The following is a 24,923-nucleotide window of genomic DNA, read 5'->3' on the forward strand; positions in this document are numbered from 1 at the left end:
CTTCAGATGAAGTCATTGTCAGATTATCTGTTGCAGGAAGTTACAAAACTGCCTGAAATACTCGGAAAAGAGGTTTCAGATAATGAACGAAGACTTTATTTCATACTGAGAAGGATTTAATCCTCAGAAACACATACAAATATATCAAGTTTCTAGAAGTGGGGAAAAATCGATCAAACATCAGTATAGTATTGCGATATTTTGCGTGGCAATATTGTATCGATTCATGGCCGCCAAGTATCGATGTTTAGCATCAGGATTAATTAGATAATTATCTATTATCTAAGATAAATGATCTAACACTTCTAAATCTAAAGCATTTTTTTTTATCTTGGTAAGAACCAAATAATCATCAGGTCACTCTGCTCGGGCCAGTTCATCACTGCTGGCAGCTTTACTTTATCTGGTTTAAAGAGTTCATTTATTATTTTTTAAGCGCTCAACATGCTTATTTCTAAAAAATCCTTTAGATTTAGTGTTTTTATCTTTTGTTTAATATTTCAAGAAAAAAATTGCAAATTTACTAGATTAAAGTGGCAAATTTGTGCGAAAAGTCGCAGATTTACGAGAAAAAAGTGGGGGAAAAAAAAGTTTTTCTTGCAGATTCACCACTTTAAATGTCAGAAATCTGCACATTTTTTATCGTAGATTTTCCACTCTCGTAAACTCTTTTCTCAAAATATTACCCCTCCCCCAGGTCCGTATGTTTTTTTTTTTTACACATTATGGCTGTATGTAATATCCTCCAATATTCTCTAGGGTTGAAATTTGCAAACATTTCAATGATTGTCCTATTAAGGGTTAAAGAAAAGCCTTTACTTGGACATGTAGAGAAGAGGACGGGTGTATTTCTCTGGTACAGTATTCCTCTGGGCTCTAGTCTAACCATGTACAGTATATTAAAGCTATGTATCACCTCCAGCTCCAACCAGCCTATAACAGCCTGTTATAGGTCCATGCATAGCATTACAAAGCTTATTGACTGATCCATCACATAGAGAAGCGGGATGATATATTTGCCAGAACTTAAAAGCTTTCTGCAGAAGCCCACAGGAGCTTTTTGTGTCAAGTTCACAGAGAAACTTATCTGTTCTGAAGAGAGAGGTCTGTTTGAGAAAAATCACATTTTATAGCCTAAAACATTATTCCACTTTTCCTTTCATGTTTCCTAATGGAGAAAGTTGTCTTTAGAGAGTTTTTCTGTGCAGGCCAGTGTGATGAGATAAGCAGCGCGGGGTCAAAGGTCAGCTCCTTCTGCTCTCCTGTGGACGTTCTGCCGAGTGAGCTCTGTGCAGAAGGATCGGACGTTTAGGAGGACCTCTCACCTCTTTTACTGCAAAGTGCAAAAAGCACAACAGGGTGGAATGGGCCCCGCTGCACCAGAAGACCCCTCAAAGAGAAAGATGGTATCCAGTGATCCGAGGTCTCTCCTTTTACTGAACGCTGGAGCTGATAATGTGATGTCAGCTCCACTCAATCTGATCTAAAACTTTAATGATCTCCAGATCGGAGCTGAACTTTACCCAGCTGCTAGACGCAAATTATTTCAAAAAGTCAAAGTTATTTCTTGAACTTTATGGATTTGAGGAGCGGTTCAGAGAAGGTTCTCTCTGTAAATTAGAGGTTTAAAAATACCAACTTAAAAAGAACCTTGTTACTGCACTGAGTGCAAAACTCCCAACAAAAGGACGCCACGTATTATTTTTAAGGAGACAGACATTATTTATAGTGTGAGGAAAGAGAATGCTGAAGTTTTCTGACTTTACTTACTGGTCTGTTAACTAATGAGGCAGCTCTACAGCTCTTTACAAAAACTCTCTGGTCTTTGAGAAACCAGACTTTTCAACAGGATTATCTGAGGTTACAGAGTCAAACACGGGTGAGAGACATTAGACACATTGACAGACCTGGAGTCTCCAAAAGCTCCAAATCATGACTGTATTTACCTCTAAAGTTCAAGACAAAATGACCACAAAAAACCCCTACATAAGACACCAAATAACTAAAAAAGACACAACAAAAGACATAAAAAAAGACACAACAAAAGACACAAAAAGACACAAAATGACTAAAAAAAGATACAAAATAACCAAAAAAAGACACCAAATAACTAAAAAAGATACAAAATAACCCAAAAAAGACACCAAATAACTAAAAAAGACACAACAAAAGACACAAAATGACTAAAAAAAGGCACAAAAAGACACAAAATAACCAAAAAAGACACAAGATCAAATTTATGTTGGTTTTTCTTTGTTTGTTGTTGGTTCTAAATGTTGATCCAGTAAGTCAGAATAAAAAATAAATTATTATTATCAGGTCATATAGGTGAAAAATATACCAACATGGTATTTAAACATGTTTTAAGTGGTGAATACAGGCAGGATGGAAGGAGTCAGACATGGAGGAAATAGAACAAAACTACAGAGAGTTAACAGCTAAGTGTGGCTGCAAAAACATTTTTGTCCATTCATTTCAATGCAAAATGAGAAAACTTCTCACTTGATTTATAAGCTCAGAAATGTTTTTTTAGGACAACACTATGGTCTCAATCACTAGTAAAAAATATTCTTCAAGACAATCTGATGTTAATGGTGTAAATAATGGCCCCATTTAGAAGAAAATAGAAGATAAAGAATCGTATGATTTGGGGCGGGGCTACCTTTGATTGACAGGTCACTAACAAGGCGAGCCGTCACCAGGAGAGAAGCAGAACAATGCGTATCCACGGCAACGTGTCAATAAAGTTATATATAACGTTATATAGATGTAAAAAAGGAGGTTTAGCGGTTTGGTGTCATAACTTTGACCCTTTCACTGTATTTTCACAATGACGTATTATTTGAAATGGACACAAACCAGACATCACAGTGACTGTGTCCATTATTTATATACAGTCTATGGTTTAAATGGCGTTAAAACGAACAATAAATTGAAGAAAACAAAGGTCTTATAATTTTTTCCATGACTACACTAACTCCATCTCAACAGCAGCTAAAATCATTAGCGTTCCTCCTCTCTTTAAGTAGATACTAACGTGTTTTATTAAAAGAAAACTCCTTTGTGAATCTATAAGAAAAAGAATGGATTTTATTCACCAGTTCCCCAATAAGTATAAAGCCTCCAGTAAGTGATCTGGAGCCTCCATCAAGCCTTTGAGCCTGAACAGACACTCCATAGATCCAATGACCCGAGGAGAGAAAACATCAGTAGTGACAATCTAATGTGCTCCTGTTCCTCTTTAGGGCTGAGGTCTGAGATATCTCTGCCAGGTATTGACTCCACTCAACGCTGCTTAGTGTCCCAAAATGTGATCCAGTCAAGATTGGTTTTTGCTGCCTAAGGGGGAGTAGGGCAGTACAAAGTGGTGAGAAGAAGAAGAGCTTCAGCCTGCAGCGTACAGTGCTGCTGTCCAGCTGGATTATTAAAAAACCTCCTGCTGGAGCATTGTACATCATGTGCACACTGTAAAAATGTCCTGTTGTTTTTACAGAAAAAAACTGGCAGCTGTGGTAACCAGAATATTTCCATAAAAAAATACAGAACATATGTCAACATTTTAACAGAACAACTTGTACATTTTACATCCTAAAACTGTAGATCTGACCGTCTAAAGGGGGGCTGATCTGACCGTCTAAAGGGGGGCGATCTGACTGTCTAAAGGGGGGGCGATCTGACTGTCTAAAGGGGGGCCGATCTGACCATCTAAAGGGGGGCGATCTGACCGTCTAAAGGGGGGCGATCTGACCGTCTAAAGGGGGGCGATCTGACCGTCTAAAGGGGGGGCGATCTGACCGTCTAAAGGGGGGCCGATCTGACCATCTAAAGGGGGGCGATCTGACCGTCTAAAGGGGGGCGATCTGACTGTCTAAAGGGGGGCCGATCTGACCATCTAAAGGGGGGCGATCTGACCGTCTAAAGGGGGGCGATCTGACCGTCTAAAGGGGGGCGATCTGATCGTCTAAAGGGGGGTGATCTGACTGTCTAGAGGGGGGCGATCTGATCGTCTAAAGGGGGGCGATCTGACTGTCTAGAGGGGGGCGATCTGATCGTCTAAAGGGGGGGTGATCTGACCGTCTAAAGGGGGGCCAATCTGACCGTCTAAAGGGGGGGTGATCTGACCGTCTAAAGGGGGGCCGATCTGACCGTCTAGAGGGGGGCGATCTGACCCTCTAAAGGGGGGCGATCTGACCGTCTAAAGGGGGGGCGATCTGACCGTCTTAAGGGGGGCAAGGCAATGACTACATGTCACGTCATTCAGCACAAAAAAAATGTCATTGTTTATCTGTTTCTTTATTTTGTTAATATTTATTATTCTCAAGACAGAACACGAAGCGAGGGCGACAATGGGCCAATGAAATGCATCAGAATACATGTGGAAGTATCGCAATGCAACATGGGACTTTTCCAGAACTTTGAAATTATCACCAAAAAAAGACACAAAATGACCAAAGAAAGACACACAATTTCCAAAAAAAGTAATTAAAGGGACCTTCCACACACAACACGGTAAAGTGCCATTCATATAAAACTCACATTAAACTTTCATATCAAGGTGGGGGCCACAAAATATCATCACGAGGGCCACAATTGGCCCGCGGGCCGCCAGTTTGAGACCCCTATCCTAGAGGAAACACTGGACTGTGTCATTCTGTGTACAATCCAGACTAACATCATGATGATATGGGCTTTAAAAAAAGATACCATGATCTGGTTTCATCTGGTTTCATCTGGTGGAGAAACCCTTGACGTGTGACGATGAGAGGGCTTCACTGTTTGTTTTCCACAGATTTTATAGTGAAGAGGAACAGAGAGCAGCTCTCCTGTGACGGTTGCTGGTTCTCTGGAGGTTTGTGTGACTCTATAGGTTGTAATTTGTAGCGATGAGAAGATAACTGACTTGTTGACCCGGACCTCTTCAACGAACCGGGATGTCACTGCATGGTTGCCAGGCAACAGATCACCACAACCAATCTGGAGGTTTCTTCTGCTCTTCCACACAAGGGAGGAACATATATATATATATATATATATATATATATAATATAATGTGTTAACTCTCTGGAGTTTTGGTCTATTTTTTCCTTTTTTTTTCATTTTGTGTCTTTTTTTGGTAATTTTGTGTCTTTTTTTAGTCATTTTGTGTATTTTTTTAGTCATTTTGTGTCTTTTTTGGTCATTTTGTGTTTTTTTTTGGTCATTTGGTGTCTTTTTTCTGTCATTTTGTGTCCTTTTTCAGTCATTTTGTGTCTTTTTTTGGTCATTTTGTGTATTTTGGTCATTTTGTGTCTTTTTTGGTCATTTTGTGTCTTTTTTCACTCATTTTGTGTCTTTTTTCAGTAATTTCTTGTCTTTTTTGGTCATTTTGTGTCTTTATTTAGTCATTTTGTGTCTGTTTTAGTCATTTTTTTAGACAACTGTTTTATTCAACTGGTTGCATCCTATAGCACAACTCTAAATTAAACTGTAGCTGCATAAATCAGACACTAAACTAAACAGCACTAAAGATCAACATTTGTGTACGGCATGCTCATATATCAAGCCCCAACAAACACTATAATATATATATATATATATATATATATATATATATATATATATATATATATATATATATATATCTAAACGGGCTGTCTGGACTATCGCTCCGCTCCATCCTGGTGGCGCTCCGCTCTGCTAACAACATCCTTGTTTTTCGGCGTTTTGCAGAGGAGAAAAGTGACAAGACGAAGCTAATTAATCTCACAATCATCCTGTGATTATTATGCTTTCACTTCCACGGCGCCGCTCGCTGCTTCTCCCCAGGAGCGCAATCTATCAGCGAGACGGAGCGGGTGGGTCAGCGGCGACCGACTGGAGGAGGAGACATTAACGTCTGCAGACAGACAAGGTGTTAATTGATCGGGGTGGATCAGACGCTGGGGCCCGGCCAGTTTACACCCTGATTAGACGGATGAGAGGCTCATTGAGAAGCTCCACACTCTCCACATAATTACTAAAACACACACTAATGTATGCAGCGTGGTGACGGACAGGCCGGGACGTGTCTATGTGCTGGAGGAGATCAATGATGCTCTCAGCTGCTTGGTAGATTAATAATAATAATAATAATAATAATAATAATAATAATAACATGTCTCAGTCAAACAGAAAACCAATCAATTTAGGAGCTGTGATAAGCTTTTCTTAAAGGAGATTAAATCAAAATCATTAACGAAATGAAGCTGCAGCCGCATACGAAATAATAATAATAATAATAATAATAATAGTGATAATAATAATAATAATAGTGATAATCATGATAATAATAATAATAATAACAATAATAATAATAATAATAATAATAATAATAATAGTAATAATAATAATAATAATAATAATAATAATAATAATAATAATGATAACAATAATATAATAATAATAATAAAAATAATAACAATAATAATAATAATAATAGTAATAATAATAATAATAATAATAATAATAATAATAATAATAATAATAATAATAATAATAACAATAATAATAATAATAATAATAATAATAATAATAATAATAATAACATCTGTGCATCCTTACCGACATTACTGGCTATTTGTTTTTTATTTATTCCATCATATTATTCACCACTTAAAACATGTTTAAATACCATGTTGGTATATTTTTCACCTATATGACCTGATAATAATAATAGATTTTTTATTCTGACTTACTGGATCAACATTTAGAACCAAAAAGAAACAAAGAAAAACCAACATAAATGTGATCTTGTGATTGTGTGTGATCCTGTCATCAACTCTGGTTTTTATTCTAGTGGGACTCTGTTTGATTTGGCTCTGGTGTGTTTAGAGGAACAATTTTGGTCATTTTGTGTCTTTTTTGGTCTTTTTTTAGTCATTTTGTGTCTTTTTTTTGTCTTTTTGTGTCTTCTGTGGGGTTTTTTTGGGGTCATTTTGTTCATTTTGTGCCTTTTGTTACATTCCACCACTGTGGATATGGCATATATTTTGGAAATGGTTTATTTCAGTTTATTTTATTCAAACTTTGGGAAAAGGATGGTTGCTATAGGTCTAGCTGTAAAAGCATAGCTTTAAAGTGTTAAAATTCAGAAAATTAATTTATATTTGGTCGTGGTGATCAGGACTAAAGGTGGTTGAAAGATTAAAAATAAAAAATATATTTATATACACCTTCACTGTAGGCTTTTGGTGTGTTTTTTAAAGAAAGGTATGCAGAAGGGTTAGCAGCTGAAAGATCCTCCTCTAGACCAACCTGCTCCTCCTGATCTCCGTCTCCTTTGTGATTGATAATTGTGTACATGCAGAGCCAGATTTACATAAATAAAGTGCAGGAGAATTTGTGCTGCCAATTCCGTTCAATTAGTGTGGGCTATCTGTGTGTAATTAGTGTTTGATTCAGTGAGACAGCAGCAGCAGCAGCTGGTTCACTAACGGAGAATCATCCAGAGTGATTCCAGGAGATTCACTACAACAACAAGAAGATACGGAGAGAAACATTTACTGAGAGCTCACTGTGGAATACTGGATACAGTTCAACACAGCCTTAAAGGACTATTGGTGTTATTAATCCTCTGGGGTCTCTGATGACATGACTTTTTTTTAAAGCGATGTAACAAAAAAACGTTATTTTGTCTTTTTTTAGTCATTTTGTGTCATTTTTGTGTCTTTTTGTGTCTTTTTTTGGTCATTTTGTGTAATTTTGTGGGTTTTTTTGTCATTTTGTGTCATTTTTGTGTCTTTTTTTAGTCATTTTGTGTAATTTTGTGGGTTTTTTAGTCATTTTGTGTCATTTTTGTGTCTTTTTTTGGTCATTTTGTGTCTTTTATTAGTCATTTTGTGAATTTTTTTGGTTATTCTGTGTCTTTTTTGGTCATTTTTTGCAATAACAAACGTTATTTTGTCTTTTTTAAGTCATTTTGTGTCATTTTTGTGTCTTTTTTTGGTCATTTTGTGTCTTTTATTAGTCATTTTGTGAATTTTTTTGGTTATTCTGTGTCTTTTTTGGTCATTTTTTGCAATAACAAACGTTATTTTGTCTTTTTTAAGTCATTTTGTGTCATTTTTGTGTCATTTTGTGTCTTTTTTGTGTCTTTTTTGGTAATTCTGTATCTTTTTTGGTAATTTTGTGTCTTTTTTTAGTCATTTTACAGTTTTCAAATTTATTTTTTGACAGTTTTTTCTCTCCCTCTACACTCTGGCGATGATGTCACACACTGTGACACGAACATTCCGTGCAATACACACCCATTATAATCTCAGAATTTCTCCAAAAATGATCATGGTCATTGAACAGGGATTGATAAAAAACTATATGACCTATCGAAACGTGGATTAATACACCGATACACAAGACTTGTGTCTACTGTTTAAAGTTTAAATGGAGTCTCTAGGTGAAATTATGCCGGAGAAGTAGACGTTTAAAAATCTCCAATTATTGTTCTTTTTCACTCATTTTTTTTCAGCCGTCCCATTCACTTCAATGCTAAATTTTGGGCAGTTTTTCACGACTTACGTCGCGAAAAATCCGTATTCTGTAGAGAAAAGTAATAGCACACCGATCCCGATCAAACCGCACGTTTTGATATATAATTTGTCCTGCAACTCTTCAAGTTGTAGGACTAGTAGCGGGACGAAATTGCGTCCGGAAGAGGAAGAAGAAAAAATCCACAGTATAACAGTAGTGCAGCACTGGTCCCATCAGATATTGCTGTATGGGACCTAATGAGATGATACAGAGAAAACTGAGAGAGAGAGAGAGAGATAGAGCAGGAGAGGAGGATGGAGGATGACTATGATTGATGTCTCATTAGAATATGGACGTAAATCAGCCAAATGCAGCTGATGTCTTATCAAAACAATGTGATTACTGGCCTGTTCATGCAGTTAGTCAACATGTGGAATAATGAGCTGTTGAGGAGAAAAACCACAACCCCTCCGTATCCCCTGGTTCATGTTATTCCGGGAAAAAATGGGTCTAAAGTGACCCGACTAAGTTTTTATATTCTATATCTTTGCAATAAATTAATTTCTAAATTCAGTGTTGCAGGTTTTCCCTCAATTAACTTGTTGTTGATCATCATATATCCTAATTTATTGTTTTCATTTCTTACTTTTGTGTCCTTTTATGGTCATTTGGTGTCTTTTTTTTGTCTTTTGTGCCTCTTTTTGGTCATTTTGTGTCTTTTTTAAGTCCGTTTGTGTCATTTTTAGACTTTTTGTGTCTTTTTTGGTTATTTTGTGTCTTTTTTAAGTCAGTTTGTTTCTTTTTTAGTCTTTTTGTGTCTTTCTTTAGTCATTTGGTGTCCTTTTTATATTCTATATTTTTGCTATGAATTAATTTCATCATTAAGTTTTGCAGGTTTTCCTCAAATAACTTGTTTTTGATCATCATACATCCACATTTTTTATTTTCATTTCTTACTTTTTAAATAAAAACCTTTTTTTATCACTACGCTTCAAATGCACAAGGTCATTTTTGACTTTTTTGATATTTTTATGTTGTGCATAAAATGTAATGCTCATATAGCTTTTTGGAATAAACTAAACTTAAATGTTGAGCTTCCTTGTTCTTCATAACTAAAAACTATTAAAAAAAAAAACTAAAATGTGTTCTCTAATCCTCTACTAGATTACTTTTTATATGAATTTCTGCTTCATTTGTGGTTTTTTGTGCAGCTGAACGTTCACAAATCGAGAGAAAACAGCAACATTAAAGGATAAATACTGGAAGTAAGTACAGACATTCACTCTGTTCTTTTCTTTGCAAATGTTCTTAGAAAATGAAATAAAAATCACATCCTTCTCCAACATGCTCACAGGGATGGAAATATAACAGGACAATAAATAATTAATAGAAGACAAAAGGAAAGTCTCATGACACCTCAAAGCGTTGGCAACAAATCTCTTCTCTCGTTCTGTTCTGGATCCATGTGAGACTCATTTCAGGGAGAAGAAATATGATTTTTCTTCTTTTTTTTCTGATGCTTTTGGCAACGATTTGCAATAAACTGCAACATAAAGAAGCTTCGCTGTAGAAGCTGGTGAACACAAGCTGCTATTTAAAAGCATCCGGTGATTATGAGTAAAGGAACAAAATCACCACAAAGAATCTGGATCTTTCTTCTGTTCTTCCACACAAATATAATAATATAATCTGTTAACTCTCTGTAGTTTAGTTCTATTTCCTCCATGTCTGGCTCCTTCCATCCTGCCTGTATTCACCACTTAAAACATGTTTAAATACCATGTTGGTATATTTTTCACCTATATGACCTGATAATAATAATTGAAAGACTGACGGGATTGTATTTGTGTCTTGTGTGTTTAGCATAACAATTTGTCTATTTTTGTAATTTTGTGTCTTTTTTTTGGTAATTTTGTATCTTTTTTAGTTATTTTGTGTCTTTTTTTAGTTATTTTGTGTCTTTTTTTGGTCATTTTGTGTCTTTCGTGTAATTTTTTTGACATTTTGTCTTTTTTGTTCATTTTGTGTCTTTCTTTTTAGTCAATTTTGTGTCTTTTTAAAGTCATGTGGTGTCTTTTTTGGTCATTTTGTGTCTTTTGTTTGTCATTTTGTGTCTTTTTTGTAATTTTGTGTCCGTTTTTGGTCATTTTGTGTCTTTTTTAGTCATTTAGTCCAACATAAAATATTTGAATATATATATTTTTTAACTTTCAAAACACTATCATGCTCAATAAAGAATTGTAAATGTGTCAAATGTGACCAAAGGTGTCAAATCTACCATATAAGAGGGTTCCATCCAGTTCTATCATTTGATACTAAATCTATTTGAGCTTGTCTCCAGTTTTACTTGGTATATCATCATCAAACTGAAACTGGCCTCATGGAGTTTACAGCCAGAACTTTAGAGGTAAATGTACAGTAGGGCTCCACGCTGCTTTGTTTTCTAGTCTGATGGAGGCAACAAGTCTGGATTATTTGGAGACTTTGGACTCCACAGGGTTAACTCAGTAACACATGATCAAATGCTCATGAGACTTCAAAGTGCTGGCTCTAAATCTTCACTCAGAATGAAATTGATGGATATTATTGTCTCCGACTGGTCGGTGCAATGCTGCTGCAACTCAGTGGACTTTCTTTCAGACTGTGTACAAAGCAATTTTAGATTGTGAACAGTATTCACAGGGTCCAATTCCTCCCTATTAACACGTTCTACTAACGGTTGTGTGTCTGATAAATAGTGTGCGGCTGCAGGTCTGGGCAGCAGTAATACATTTGTCTGTGACATTTACAAGCCCACAGGAAATAAACAAGGAGGTTTTCTGAGCATTTATTTTTGGATGAATGGAGCAACGAAGCTTTCAAAAAGCTCACAAGCTTAATTGCATTAGCTAAGTAGCAGCGGCTGGTATTCAACAGGCCTCTTTGTACCATAGCTGTTCAAGATTCACACTGAAGTGGCACCGGATGACAAAAACACCAAAATGAGTCTTCAAAGAGACGTGTTGACAGTAAACAGGCTGTTGTCACTCATTGATTGTGGCTTCAGGGACTCTTATGCCTGTCAGGGTGCCAACAAGAACTATAAACCGTATGTAGACACCTTTTGCTTTTTCCATCCATCCATTCTGGTCCTTCTGGCCGGGTCGCGGGGGCAGCAGGATATCAGGGTGTCTGTTGGTGCCATCAAGTACTATAAACTGTACACTGTAACACATTGCTGTGTATTTACTGTGTATTTACAACATAATCCTACTGTATTTTAAAATGATTGCAAAATACTGTTAAATATTCATCCCTCACATGCAAATTAACAGTTAAATTGGTCAATTATCAATAGATAACTGTAATTTAACAGCATTAAACTGTATTAAACTGTTACCCTACGGTCATATACTGTAATCCAAAATACGACAATATACTGTTAAAATAAATTATAGTACATGGACTGTAAAATAACAGTTAAAATTCTGGCGTCCCTGCTGCCAGTATTCTCGTCCACTTATCCGGGGCCGGGTCGCGGGGGCAGCAGGCTAAGCAGGTCATGGTGATTTACGGTTCTACAGAACTATAGAAAGAACTACAGCTAACATAATTCTACTAGAAGTAAAGCAAGTAGAATTTGAATCAGGATCATTTGGGTGATTTAAGGTTGGGACTGACAAAATAATTGATATCTCCATCCATCCATCCATCCATCCAACCATCATCCATCCATCCATCCATCCATCAATCCATCATCCATCCATCCATCCATCCATCATCCATCCATCCATCATCCATCCATCCATCCATCCATCCATCCATCCATCCATCCATCCATTCTCGTCCACTTATCCGGGACCGGGTCGCAGGGGCAGCAGGTTAAGCAGGGCATTCCAAAATGGGTAGTTCCTTTATTTAGTGATAATAAAAAACATTTGCCTTGTTCACGGCGTCAGAGTGAGTAAATGCTAGTGTTTTTTGTAAAAAAATAAATAAAATGTATGTGTTTTCGATGTGTTTTTGTGTGTTTTAAGTGGGTTTTTATGTGGGTTTTATTGTAAAAAGAAAAAAGTTTTTATGTGTGTTTTTGTAATTTTGTGTGTGTGTTTTTTTGTGTTCAAAATGTTGATCCAGTGAGTCAAAAAGAAATAATAAACAGGTCATATAGGTGAGGTTGTGCTGAAAACAATGATGCCAACACGTCATGGTAAAGACTTTTTAAGTGGTTTATACAGACAGAAGGAAAAGGAGCCAAAAACTGACAAAATAGCCTCAAACTCCAAAGGGTTAACTCTCAAATATTGCACGTTAGGAAGTCTGCTCATATGCTGATCATGTTTCTTTTGAAAGCTAATGAGTTGAAGGGACTCTCAGTGGTTCATTCATATCCCTGGCTGCAGAATAAAACTCTTTTTTCGCCTCCAGTCTGCAGTCAGATGATGATTAAAGAGCAAGGCACTAATCAATTATTACACTTCATGAGTTTAACATGCCAAAATAACATTTACTCCTCTGTGCTTATGTTTACCACACCACATACATATTCTTGCACATTCTTGGAAATAAATACATAGACTCTAATCTATAAATGAAACATTTTCCCATAAAAACAGCTCTCAAGCTGTTTTCCTCTGCTCGAGGTGCATTATAAGAGATAAGATGAAGCATGCTGGATCGCATAAATAGCATCTCCCCAACCCACCTGAAAAGCTTTACTCAAGTGCATCAAAGTACTTGAAAAGAAATTAAATTGTTAGGGGGGTGGTGCATGACAGCTTATCAATAGAAAGGGGGGATTTGGGAGAAGCAAAACACTAGCAGACGGAGCTAAGATTCTGCAAATAACAAGAACGGTATTGCTAGTCCCCGACAGATGGAGACGAAAACAAACCTGGCTGCTACATTTCCTGGTTGCTAAGCACCACCTGGAGGTAATGAATGTGTTGTCGGCCAAAGAGCCATACGAGACGAGAAGAGAAGTCAAATTGTCTACTCAGACTCATTACTGAGAGCAGGTCTGCTGCTTGTCCTTGATACGGGTCATCATGGCCTGAAGACACGCTCATGAATATTTATACAGATACATGGACTTAAACACTGGTGGCCCAAACAGAATATTCATAGGACATTAGAATATGAACCATCAGTGGAGAGGTTGTATAAGTAGGCATCAGATCAAAAGTCCCTCAGGCTTCCATCTACAGAGTCTGAAGCCCTTTACATACTCCACAAGAAGGAGAAGAGGAAGTTGTTCTTGTTCTTGAGGTGGCAAGAACAAGAAGGAAGTTATTTCTAGAACATTTCATACTTCACCAGAGACTCTGCAGCTGCAGAACTCCTGGGAAGTTCCATCTTGACGCCCTTCATAATTACTACAGCCACTAGATGGTGCCCCTAACTACAAACGTTAATCTGAGTGGTTTTAAGCTGCTGTACAAACAGCCTATTGGGTGTTTTTTAAGAGGGGGAAGGTCCTGTTGTTGCTCCACTTTGGTCTCGGCAACATTTACGAACAAAAGAGCCATTGTTGGACAGAAACAAGAGAAAAAAATGTCAGAATCGAACTGCAAAAACTGATTTTGAGCCTAACAATGAAGGTAAAATAGCCAACTAAGTCTAAATTAGCCTACCATCATTACTAATAGGTGACAATGAGCATTTTTTATTATTATTTTTTTCAGAATGCAGCGAGGACCTAAGAGCAAATGAGAGGCTAGACACTGAATAAATATCTCAGGTGATTTGCTGATAGCTGGGGAAACTTAAAACTAGACTGGAAGTTGGCAAAATTCAAGGCACAGGGCTGCAGACTCTGCTGCAGAACTCCTGGGAAGTTCTGCAGCACACGTCCCATTCAAATTCAAATTTCTGACCAATCACACAATAGTTTTAGGACACCACACAAGAACAAAGTTCTGCCCAGAACATAATGACAACCTTTTTCTTTAAACCCAGAAACTCCTGCTTGATTAAGATCAGACCAGCTCTGATTTAAGAAATCCCACTGCACCATTTGGAACAATAACAGGAAAGCTAGAGACCTGACACACCAACATTATGTATAATAGCAACAGGAATAGGATTACTGGGGACTTGCTGTTCTAACCAAGGGCCTGTTTTTGTGTATCCTGAGTATTGTATCTGTTTTGTGATACTTGTCAATAAATGCCACACAGGGCTGTCTTTCTAGAAACTTTTGCTGTCTCCTAAGATTTTCCACCACAGAGGCTTCATTGGCACATCCCTGGTGTATAGCATAGGCTACTAGTTGAGTAGTGAGGGTTGATCTATGCAGAAATCTAAAGGAAATATCATGTTCTGCAGCTTTTTAGTAAAAAAGAGATGACTCACCACACATCCGGTGGAGTCCAGCTTCCGGTCAGATATGCAGCGGAAGTTGCGGCTGCAGCCTCCGTTGTCTTTGGTGCAGTCTCTGACGGGCCCGAACGAGTCCAGGAGAACCTCCAGAGAGTCAAAGGATGAGCTGATCATCAACTCCTCTCTGTACAAGTGGAAGGAGATCTTTGTTTAGTTGTGTGCAACTGTGTTAGTGCTCAGGGCTGATTTCAGACTTTATTACAATACACCATTATGTGAGGCTGGCTGGCTGGGGAGGTGAGAGACTGTCGTCTGGCTGCTTTGCTCAGAAATGTTCCAGCCAAAAGCACATCCAGCAGTAATGTCACGGTGAACTGAACCTGTGAAGCACACCTCTACATCACTGCAGCTGAAGGGAAGAACCCAGTGGAGCTCAACAAAAACAAGATTTCCTGCTGATGTTCTGATGGTCTTTTATAAGTTCTAAGGGTCAGGTCAAGCTACATTTATGACACAAAAGAAGCAAAATCTATTCATGTCAGTGGATAAAACTCAAAGAAAATCCATGAAAGTAGGGCTGCACAATAAATCGAATTTTAAAATGTGTTGCCAACTTAGCGACTTTGTTGCTATATTTAGCAAATTTTCAGACCCCCTTCGAAACTATTTTTCAAGAAAGCGACTGGAGACATTCAACAACTTTTTCTGGTGTTATTGGAGACTTTTGGAGACTCGTTCTTACCCTTGTTAACGAGCCGCGGGGGCCAGAGGCTCTTCTTAACGAGCCGTGGGGGCTGGAGGCTCTTCTTAACGAGCCGCAGGGGCCGGAGGCTCTTCTTAACGAGCTGCGGGGGCCGGTGGCTCTTCTTAACGAGCTGCGGGGGCCGGTGGCTCTTCTTAATGAGCCGCCAGGGCTCGTTAAGAGGGAGTCAAAGCAGCTCGGGGATGTTAACCCCTTAGTGTCCAGTCTGCAAATTGCTAACAGTTAGCTCTGTAGCAGTACAGTGTGTATGTGCTAACAGGCTAACAGTTAGCTCTGTAGCAGTACAGTGTGCATGTGCTAACAGGCTAACAGTTAGCTCTGTAGCAGTACAGTGTGTATGTGCTAACAGGCTAACAGCTAGCTCTGTAGCAGTACAGTGTGTATGTGCTAACACGCTAACAGTTAGCTCTGTAGCAGTACAGTGTGTATGTGCTAACAGGCTAACACTTAGCGATCTCTGTTTGTTTACAACAAGCACCAGACACTAAAAACTGTTTCTATTGTTTGTTTAAAAGTAGTGCAATAAAAATACAGATGTTTTCCCCAACACGATGAATAATCGTGATTAATAATCGTGATTACAATATTGATCAAAATAATTGTTTAATTGATTATCATTTTGGCCATAATTGTGCAGCCCTACATGAAAGTAATAATTTTTTACTAACACAAGACATATTAAGACATATACATTTCCATCACTGATCACACTAGCGTTTGTGCTAACAGTGCTAACCTTTAAGGGTCTTTTCACAACTGAAGGCCCAACAGAGGTTTGGCTTTTCCAAATATTCCACTCATTTGATCTGATCAGTTTTGGTTTCATATTGCATTTTTTTTTTAACTATACATGATTATGGTTCTGTTGGCATCATCTACGTGAGCTGCATCTTCCCGTACATACTACTGATTGGTTTGTAGATGGGATGTTCTGTCCTTTTCATACCATCTCTCTCTTCTCTCATCCTCTCAGGAAATTACTTTTTCCAACCTTCTCTTTATAAAGTTGTCAGACCAAATGTTACATTGACATTACCCTCATTTTGTTCCTTTGCATTGCTTTAACTTTTCCAGTTCTGACTTCAGCCTGTCAGAACATCCTGTAATTGGCTCAAAAATCTGAACTACCCCCCCAAAAAATCCCAAATGGTGCAAATTTATTCAGGGCCACGACTTTTCTCTGGACCAGAGTTTGTCTGTTTGCTCCGGACCTCCAGGGAGACTTCACATCTGTAATTTTAGCTCAGATCGAACTGAAAAGTCAGAAGATTTTCTCCAAACACGGTTGGTGTAAAGGGCCCCGGGAGAAAGGATGAATATTAGCTTTCATATCAGCCACTTTGTACTAGTCATTGCTCCAAAACATAGATACACCATAGACTGGAATCATGGAAGAGGGATTTAATGTACAAAAATGCCTTATTAGCTCATATTAGCTATTGTGTTGGACGAGCATTAGCCTGTTCTCTGGTTTAGGTTACATTGCGAGAACTTCACTAATCTCTGTGAACAGATATCTGCACATGAAATGAACGCAGAATCTAATTTACAGTGATTGCTTGTAAAAATACTTTTTCTTCTCATTGTTAAATGAACTAAACACCAAATATTCTGTAGAATAGAGACACCCAACATCTAAGCTAGCTTAAGCTAGCTAGCTAGCAGCTTAAGCTAGAGAACTAAGTTCAGAATCTGTTGGCAATGGAACAAGGTTTTGTTATTAGACGCATTCTGGTTTTAGTTTGTAGTCCAAATATTATTAAGCAACCAGACTGGAGATGGCTTTGGTTGATTGTTCAGTCAGTAAATGAAAACTGATGACGATAATCTGGAACAATCCGGTGAAGGATGCCGTGTCTTAACGTCAACTCACATCACAAGTTGATAATCAGAGTGTAAACAATGACAAGTCCTGGCTCAGATATCTGATATCTGTTCCAGATATCCACAAATATATCAGCCCTCGACCCCCAGAGGCTAAATCGTTGTAGGATAATAGCCGAATCTTTGGTATTTCACACAGTAGTGTGCAAATGATTAATTGCAGGTAGTCAGTACCTCCAATTTTGAGATTTTCAAGATTTAAGCAGTTGTTTGTACTAACAGTCTTGTTTTTTTCAGTCAGTCTCTGAGAAAATTGTTGTTTTGTGCAGTCTAATGTATATTTATGTATATAAGTTTGAATCTCTGACAAGAAGATCCACTTTGATGGATTAAACTGCTACAATATGAACAAATGTAGGAACTTAGTCACAATTTAAATATGCAGTTATTGTACGATTTATTTAACCCTCTGAAGCCTCCAAAAGCTCCAAATAATCCAGACTTGTTGCCTCCATCAGACTAGAAAACAAAGCAGCGTGGAGCCCTACTGTACATTTACCTCTAAAGTTCTGGCTGTAAACTCCATGAGGCCAGTTTCAGTTTGATGATGATATACCAAGTAAAACTGGAGACAAGCTCAAATAGATTTAGTATCAAATGATAGAACTGGATGGAACCCTCTTATATGGTAGATTTGACACCTTTGTTCACATTTGAAACATTTACAATTCTTTATTGAGCATGATAGTGTTTTGAAAGTAAAAAAAAAAAATCAAAATCATATTTTATGTTGGATTTAAGGACTAAAAAAGACACAACATGACCAAAAAAGACACAAAATGACTAAAAAATACACAAAATAATTTAAAAAAGACACAAAAACACACAAAATGACCAAAAAAAAGACACAAAAGGACCAAAAAAGACACACAATGACCAAAAGACACAAAATGAGAAGACAAAATGACCAAAAAAACACAGAAGAAGACAAAAAAAATAACTTAAACAAGACACAAAATAACTAAAAAAAGACACAAAACAGACACAAAATGACTTACAAAGACACAAAATAACTAAAAAAGACAAAAAATGACCATAATCGTTACGCTAAACACACCAGAGCCAAATCAAATGGAGTCCCACTAGAATAAAAACCAGAGTTGATGACAGGATCACACACAATCACAAGATCACATTTATGTTGGTTTTTCTTTGTTTCTTTTTGGTTCTAAATGTTGATCCAGTAAATCAGAATAAAAAATCTATACCAACATGGTATTTAAACATGTTTTAGTGGTGAATACAGGCAGGATGGAAGGATTCTAAGCTCAGTAATTAGCATATTTCATAGAAAGCGTCTGTTGTTTCCCCTTTGCTGCTGATTAAGATCTAACACCTTGACTGCTTCAGTTAAATCCAGATATTAGTAAAGACAGTGGTATGAAGGGTTTGAAGAAATAATTAGATTTCCTTGAGTACAATGGTTCCTTTATACTACACATGGTGTCAGTTCTCAGCGAGATCACCTTTAATAAAAGCCAATGATTCTGAGTGAAATTCACTATTCAATTAGCTATGCCTTACTGTCAGCAATATGCAATTTGCTTTCATTAAAATTAATTAAGATTTTACAATTCTTTAGATGTTTCAATGTCTCTGGGTGGAAATGAGGAGCTGTCAAAGTGCTGTCTCAACATTCTGCTTTCAAAGACCTTCTGTGACGCGCTGCTCTCTATTTCACTTAATGAAGATCTATTTCCATGAATTACAAATACCTGCATGTTTAATTTATTCTGAGTAATCACCATGAGAAAAGCTATGACTTTTCACAGCGCAATTGTTATGCAAAGTAGTAGACTTCCTGGATAAAACGCTCCATGAAATCATTGCTCCAACCTCGCTCCAAGCAGTTGCTTTGTGTTTCTGTGTTCCTGTAAACCTGACGGAGGTCAACCAGCAGAAGAACGACAGTAGAAGTCAGCATGTTTACATGGCACGTGAAAAAAAGGAATTATTGCCTTAATCTGACGAGAACGTTACTTTAGCCAGTCACATTAGCTGGTCACATTAGCCGGTTACGTTAGCCGGTCGCACATTAGCTGGTCACATTAGCCGGTCGCATTAGCCGGTCACATTAGTCGGTCATGTTAGCCAGTCGCACATTAGCCGGTTATGTTAGCTGGTTGCATTAGCCAGTCTCATTAGCCAGTCATGTTAGCTGGTTGCGTTAGCCGGTCACATTAGCCGGTTACGTTAGCCGGTCACATTAGCCAGTCTCATTAGCCAGTCATGTTAGCTGGTTGCGTTAGCCGGTCACATTAGCCGGTTACGTTAGCCGGTCACATTAGCCAGTCACGTTAGCCAGTCACCTTAGCCAGTTAGCCAGTCACGTTAGTCAGTCACATTAGCGGGTTACGTTAGCCGGTCACGTTAGCCGGTCACATTAGCCGGTCACGTTAGCCGGTTATGTTAGCCGGTCGCATTAGGCGGTCTCATTAATCGGTCGCATTAGCTGGTCACATTAGCCGGTCATGTTAGCCAGTCATGTTAGCCAGTAGCACATTAGCCGGTTATGTTAGCTGGTTGCATTTGCCGGTCACATTAGTCGGTCGCATTAGCCGGTCGCGTTAGCTGGTCACATTAGCCGGTTACGTCAGCTGGTCGCATTAGCCTGTTACGTTAGCCGGTCACATTAGCCGGTTACGTTAGCCGGTCACATTAGCCAGTCTCATTAGCCAGTCATGTTAGCCGGTTGCGTTAGACGGTCACATTAGTCAGTCGCGTTAGCCAGTCACCTTAGCCAGTTAGCCAGTCACGTTAGTCAGTCACATTAGCCGGTTACGTTAGCCGGTCACGTTAGCCGGTTACGTTAGCCGGTTACGTTAGCCGGTCATGTTAGCCGGTCGCTTTAGCCAGTCGCATTAGCCAGTCGCATTAGCCGGTCACATTAGCCGGTTACGGTAGACGGACACATTAGTCAGTCCCATTAGCCAGTTACGTTAGCCGGTCGCATTAGCCGTTCAGTAGTGACAGCACAAAGTATCTAACTGAGGTCAACAGAAAGGCGCCATATTAACCCGTTGAAATGAGGCATATCTCCACCCAGTGGTGAGGAGGAGGACACGTTCCCATCAGTTCTTCAATTTTCTCAGTTGCATGTAAACTGGGACAAGGACAGAAGTCCTATTAGACGCCAAAATTAATTAAACTGTGCATGTAAAGGCATTGAGTGTTTGGGATTGGTGGAGGTGAAGGTGAAAGCAGAGAGGACCTCAGTGTTTTCCTCCAGAATCTAAATCTCAGAGCTCTTTCTGCAGAGGAACAGTGCTGCTCCTGATAAACAGGAACTTGTGTAATAACATTGCCATGAACCTTGTCTCTGTAAATAAAATGATGACCTCTCAGGAACTCACTATTTCTCCCAACTCCCTCTGCTCCCTTGCTTTCCTCTGAGAAAAGACAGTGAGTTTCCTTCCCTTTCACAGTCAACTTGATGTTATCTTACAAACCAATTTTTCTTTTATAATTGCCCATTGCTTTGTTGTCATTTATTCAGCGGGGACCTATTGAACAGAGCCTCGGAAGATGATGAAACTCACAGCAAGCGTGAATGCTAAATTATTTGGGAACTGCAATTACAGTCAAGACACATCCGAAAATTGTGTACAACACAATATACCAGTAAATATCATACAAGTCATGAAAGCAGCGTTTTTGTGAAGCTACTCCAACATTCATTACATCTAAAATGATGGACGTGCTGGAAGGATTGGTCATCATACCGGACATTTGCAGTCCTTACCAAAATCTTATCTTAGGTTTGTCCTAAAGGTGTTACTGAAGGAAAAACATAAATGGTTTATATTGTTTCTTTTGGCATAAATGAGCCAAGCAAATATCATGGAAATTTGGTGGCCAAAACGTAGGCGGTACATGCTCTAAAAGACACAAAGAAGTCATTTTTTGACCCCAATAGATGGCGTCTTGGCTTAAAAAAAAGGCTCTAGCAATGGAAATTGTGTTTTCAGCCCTTTGTTGAACAACGGGCGCCATCTAGTGGGCTCAGGAAATAAAGACAATGGTTCATGACGCTTCGTTATCATTTCACTAATGATAACATAGAGTCCATCCAATGTATCTACGAATGTGCTAGTTGCACAAAAAACAACAACAAAAAAACATTACAGCAGCTACAAAATGATCGAAATGGCCAAACCAATGGGTTGTTATAGTGACCATCCATTATTCTACTACAGTCTATGTTCCACCTGCATAAATCATGTTTTTATCATCTGCATCTTTTATAAAAAGTGAAACTGTTTTTATCTTTTAACCTCTTTGAAGGCACAATTTGCACTATTCCCCCACGGTGGAGTGTTTAAAGTCTCGTCTTAACACCCATTTTTATTCTCTGGCTTTTTAACTTTGCATGAATTCTGTGGTCCTCTGTGTCTTTTATTTATTTTACTATGTTTAACTACGTCTTTTATTTATTTTACTATGTTTATCTGTTTGATTTTATTGTTTTATTTATAGCATCATTTTAGATTTATGCATTTATTTGATTATTTATTGCTGATTGTCATATGGAAATGTCTGTTTTATTGTGTTTATGATTCTATGTACAGCACTTTGGAGACACTTTTGTTGTTTAAATGTGCTATACAAATAAAGTGGATTGGATTATTGAACCTCAACATGCAAGTAAGGAATGCAGAGCTGGCAGTCTATTCATCACAGTGTGTAGAGGCTCCACTTGGTTTCCCTTTGACTAGGAACGGGTCATTTTTCTTGGCTAAGAAAGTGACCTGTCAACTTGTTTGGTTGAAAAATGTGGCCAAACTGTACAAAATGCATTTACAACGACTGAGGTCAGACAGACACAATGTGATCCAATCTGACATAATTCAAACTACAATGTGCTGTTTGTGAATTTCTAAACATGATGCAAGACGCCCATTTGTTTTTGCACCAGCTGTCTCAGCAGAGACAAGCTATTTTGACTCCCTTGGCATTTTATACCCTTATTAGAGAGTCATCAGTAGGTGGAAGACAGGAAATAAGGGGAGAAAAAGATGGAAATGGCATGTAACAAAGGTCGCTGGCATGAACCGGAGAAATTGCACTTCATGCTCTAATCTTCCATCTCCAGTGGTTGTTTATTGGCTGTTAACAATGTCAGAAAGCCTCTGAGCTGCTGATGGCGTGTTACACATTGCATCAATGTGTTTTTTCTTTAATCAGATATAAAATCCAGGCTGATCCGGATAACAATTGCATGTTAATGTCAGGTATAAACAGGGCGAAAAGGTCAGAGAGCAACCAAAATCAACCAGAATCATCCATGGATATCCACCATGGTGAGGTCACATCCTGCACCAATCAGCTCTCAGTTTAATCTGATGACAGGCTGATGACTGGGTTGCTTGGCCACTGTCAAGTATTTCAGATCTATATTCTTAATAAATAATGCATAAAGGTGTTCTGTTTTTATTTATTTAGTCATCTATCTTTACTGTCATTGGGAATAGCTGATATCAAAAGTTTTCAGGAGCTTAAAAGCAGGAAATTTTCATAATAAACTAATAATGGGCTGTGGCATTGCATTCATGTGTACTTATCTAATTAAAATGACAGACATTTAAAATGTGTATGTGACCTAACTAATGCTGCAATCAGTCTAGGGTTCCCAATCGCCTTATCTCCTCATCAGATTAAGTTACCTCTATTAACATTTAAATGCCAATTAAACTGTAGTTTTCCAAGCTGAAGTTAGTTTTACTGCCTCGAAAAAGTGGCGGACTCACGGCATTGCCCAGCATGCAGAACGTTACAGGGTAGCTTCTCAAACCCGGAAGTCAGTTAGCATTTTAGCGGGTCATCCCTATGTTCCCCGGGTCCTATGTTCCCCGTTTTTCCCAAAAAGGGTCCTATGTTCCCTGCAACCTACCAATCTTTCCGGTAGACTCTCAGCAGCCAGCAGGCCTACCATCACATGGCCCACCTTAGATCAAGCAGCACTAAACTGCACAGCAGCTACTTTCTGTTTACTTTTCAGTTCATTTTTTGGCTTTTTGAATAGGGTTAGGGTTAATAATAAGGGTTAGGGTTAATAATAAGGGTTAGGGGTAGGCCTATTTGCCATGGAATTTGGCAGTAATGGTGGAAAAAGTAACAGACTGGGGAACATATAGGACCCTTTTTGGGAAAAGCGGGGAAAAAGGGTCCTATGTTCCCCAGTATAATTCAAAGAGGGGAACATAGACATACTCCCCATTTTAGCACCATGGGGTCTAACCTTTCAAACTCAATGAAGATTCTCAATGGGTTTTTGTTCAGATGCCTGAGATAAGGTCTGTGGTCAACACAAGCTGAGGGGATGTTCACATTTTGTTGTACGATATAAAATATGTTAGTTAATGCCCCCACATGTAAACAAGGTTTTTTTTACAGGAGTCCTTGAAAACTGGATTCTAGCGAGTGGCTAAATGAGACTACAGTGGTTGTCAGAGACATTAAACGTCATCATGCTGGACATGGACGGGAACTCTCTCACTAGTCCTCTCTTGAAAACTCTTGTAGATTAAAAAAATTAAAAAAAACAAACAATTTATTAGGTTACAGATCCGATTGCTTGTCAAAACAGCTGGTTATCTCGTCAGAGAGCGTCTGAAACATAACGGCTGTGATGTTCAAGTCATGCGACCATGGTGTCGTTAGCTGTAGCATGGCGTTAGCTGTAGCATGACGTTAGCTTTTTACTTTGGTCCGCTACATTAACTCTTCAAACATGATAAAAGTGGTGTTTGTGAAGATTTCCCTGTTGAACAAAACATGTAAAGATCAGAAATGTATGTTTGCCACAGAGCTTTTTTTCTGTAATGGTCCAAAATCCAATGCCAAAATCCTATAGGCGAATTCTCAATAGACCCCATGGAGATGCTACTTCAGGGTCGGTCTACAGAAAGACAGCATTTCCTTTGCTCTCTGTAGAACACTGCATCTTGTTTTCTCTGCTGGTAGAGAACCCTCCAGGGCACTTATCATGCTTTCTTCATTTAAGGAAACCCATTAGTGCATTACTTCTTGTTTTATCTACTGAAAGGGCCCTCTAGAGGTCATTTCATCACGTTTTCAACACTGGAGGGGCCCCCAAAAGGTTGAGGCACTTTTGCTACGTGCTACCAGTGTTTTAAATAATATTATATCCATCCGAAAATTATTTCCAGCAGGAAAAAGTTAATTATGTTGCAAATGCATTTGATTTAAAATACAAATAAAATAGATTTCTTGCCAACTTACATATAAGGCATGCTCAAAATGAATGGGCACTGAATAGTACCTGCAATATATTTAACATTCTATCCAAGACAGCTGTCTGCAGCTGAAAGAGGCAATATATGTAAGCCTCAATTATGGTTGCCATTAACGTGAATACTAAACAAAGGGAGGGCTGGAAGTACGTTGCATCAAAACAAGCAGCACAAAGAATCATTCATTCAGCCCATTTGCCACTAAAAAGTCCCACCAAAGGTTTGAATGCCAAGTTTTA

The 24,923-nt window shown here is 38.3% G+C and overlaps 1 protein-coding gene across 4 annotated transcripts in view; it reads right to left on the reverse strand.

Annotated features, from left to right (window-relative positions):
* astn1 (astrotactin 1) overlaps positions 1 to 24,923 on the reverse strand; it is a 679,871-nt gene that overhangs the window by 386,693 nt on the left and 268,255 nt on the right. For all 4 annotated transcript variants that reach the window (XM_059344320.1, XM_059344318.1, XM_059344319.1 and 1 more), the window contains exon 12: positions 14,818 to 14,968. In XM_059344320.1, coding sequence (XP_059200303.1) covers positions 14,818 to 14,968 — 151 coding nt within the window. The remainder of the gene's footprint in view (positions 1 to 14,817; positions 14,969 to 24,923) is intronic.

Source organism: Centropristis striata, chromosome 11 (genome assembly GCF_030273125.1).
Source record: "Centropristis striata isolate RG_2023a ecotype Rhode Island chromosome 11, C.striata_1.0, whole genome shotgun sequence".
NCBI lineage: Eukaryota > Metazoa > Chordata > Actinopteri > Perciformes > Serranidae > Centropristis > Centropristis striata.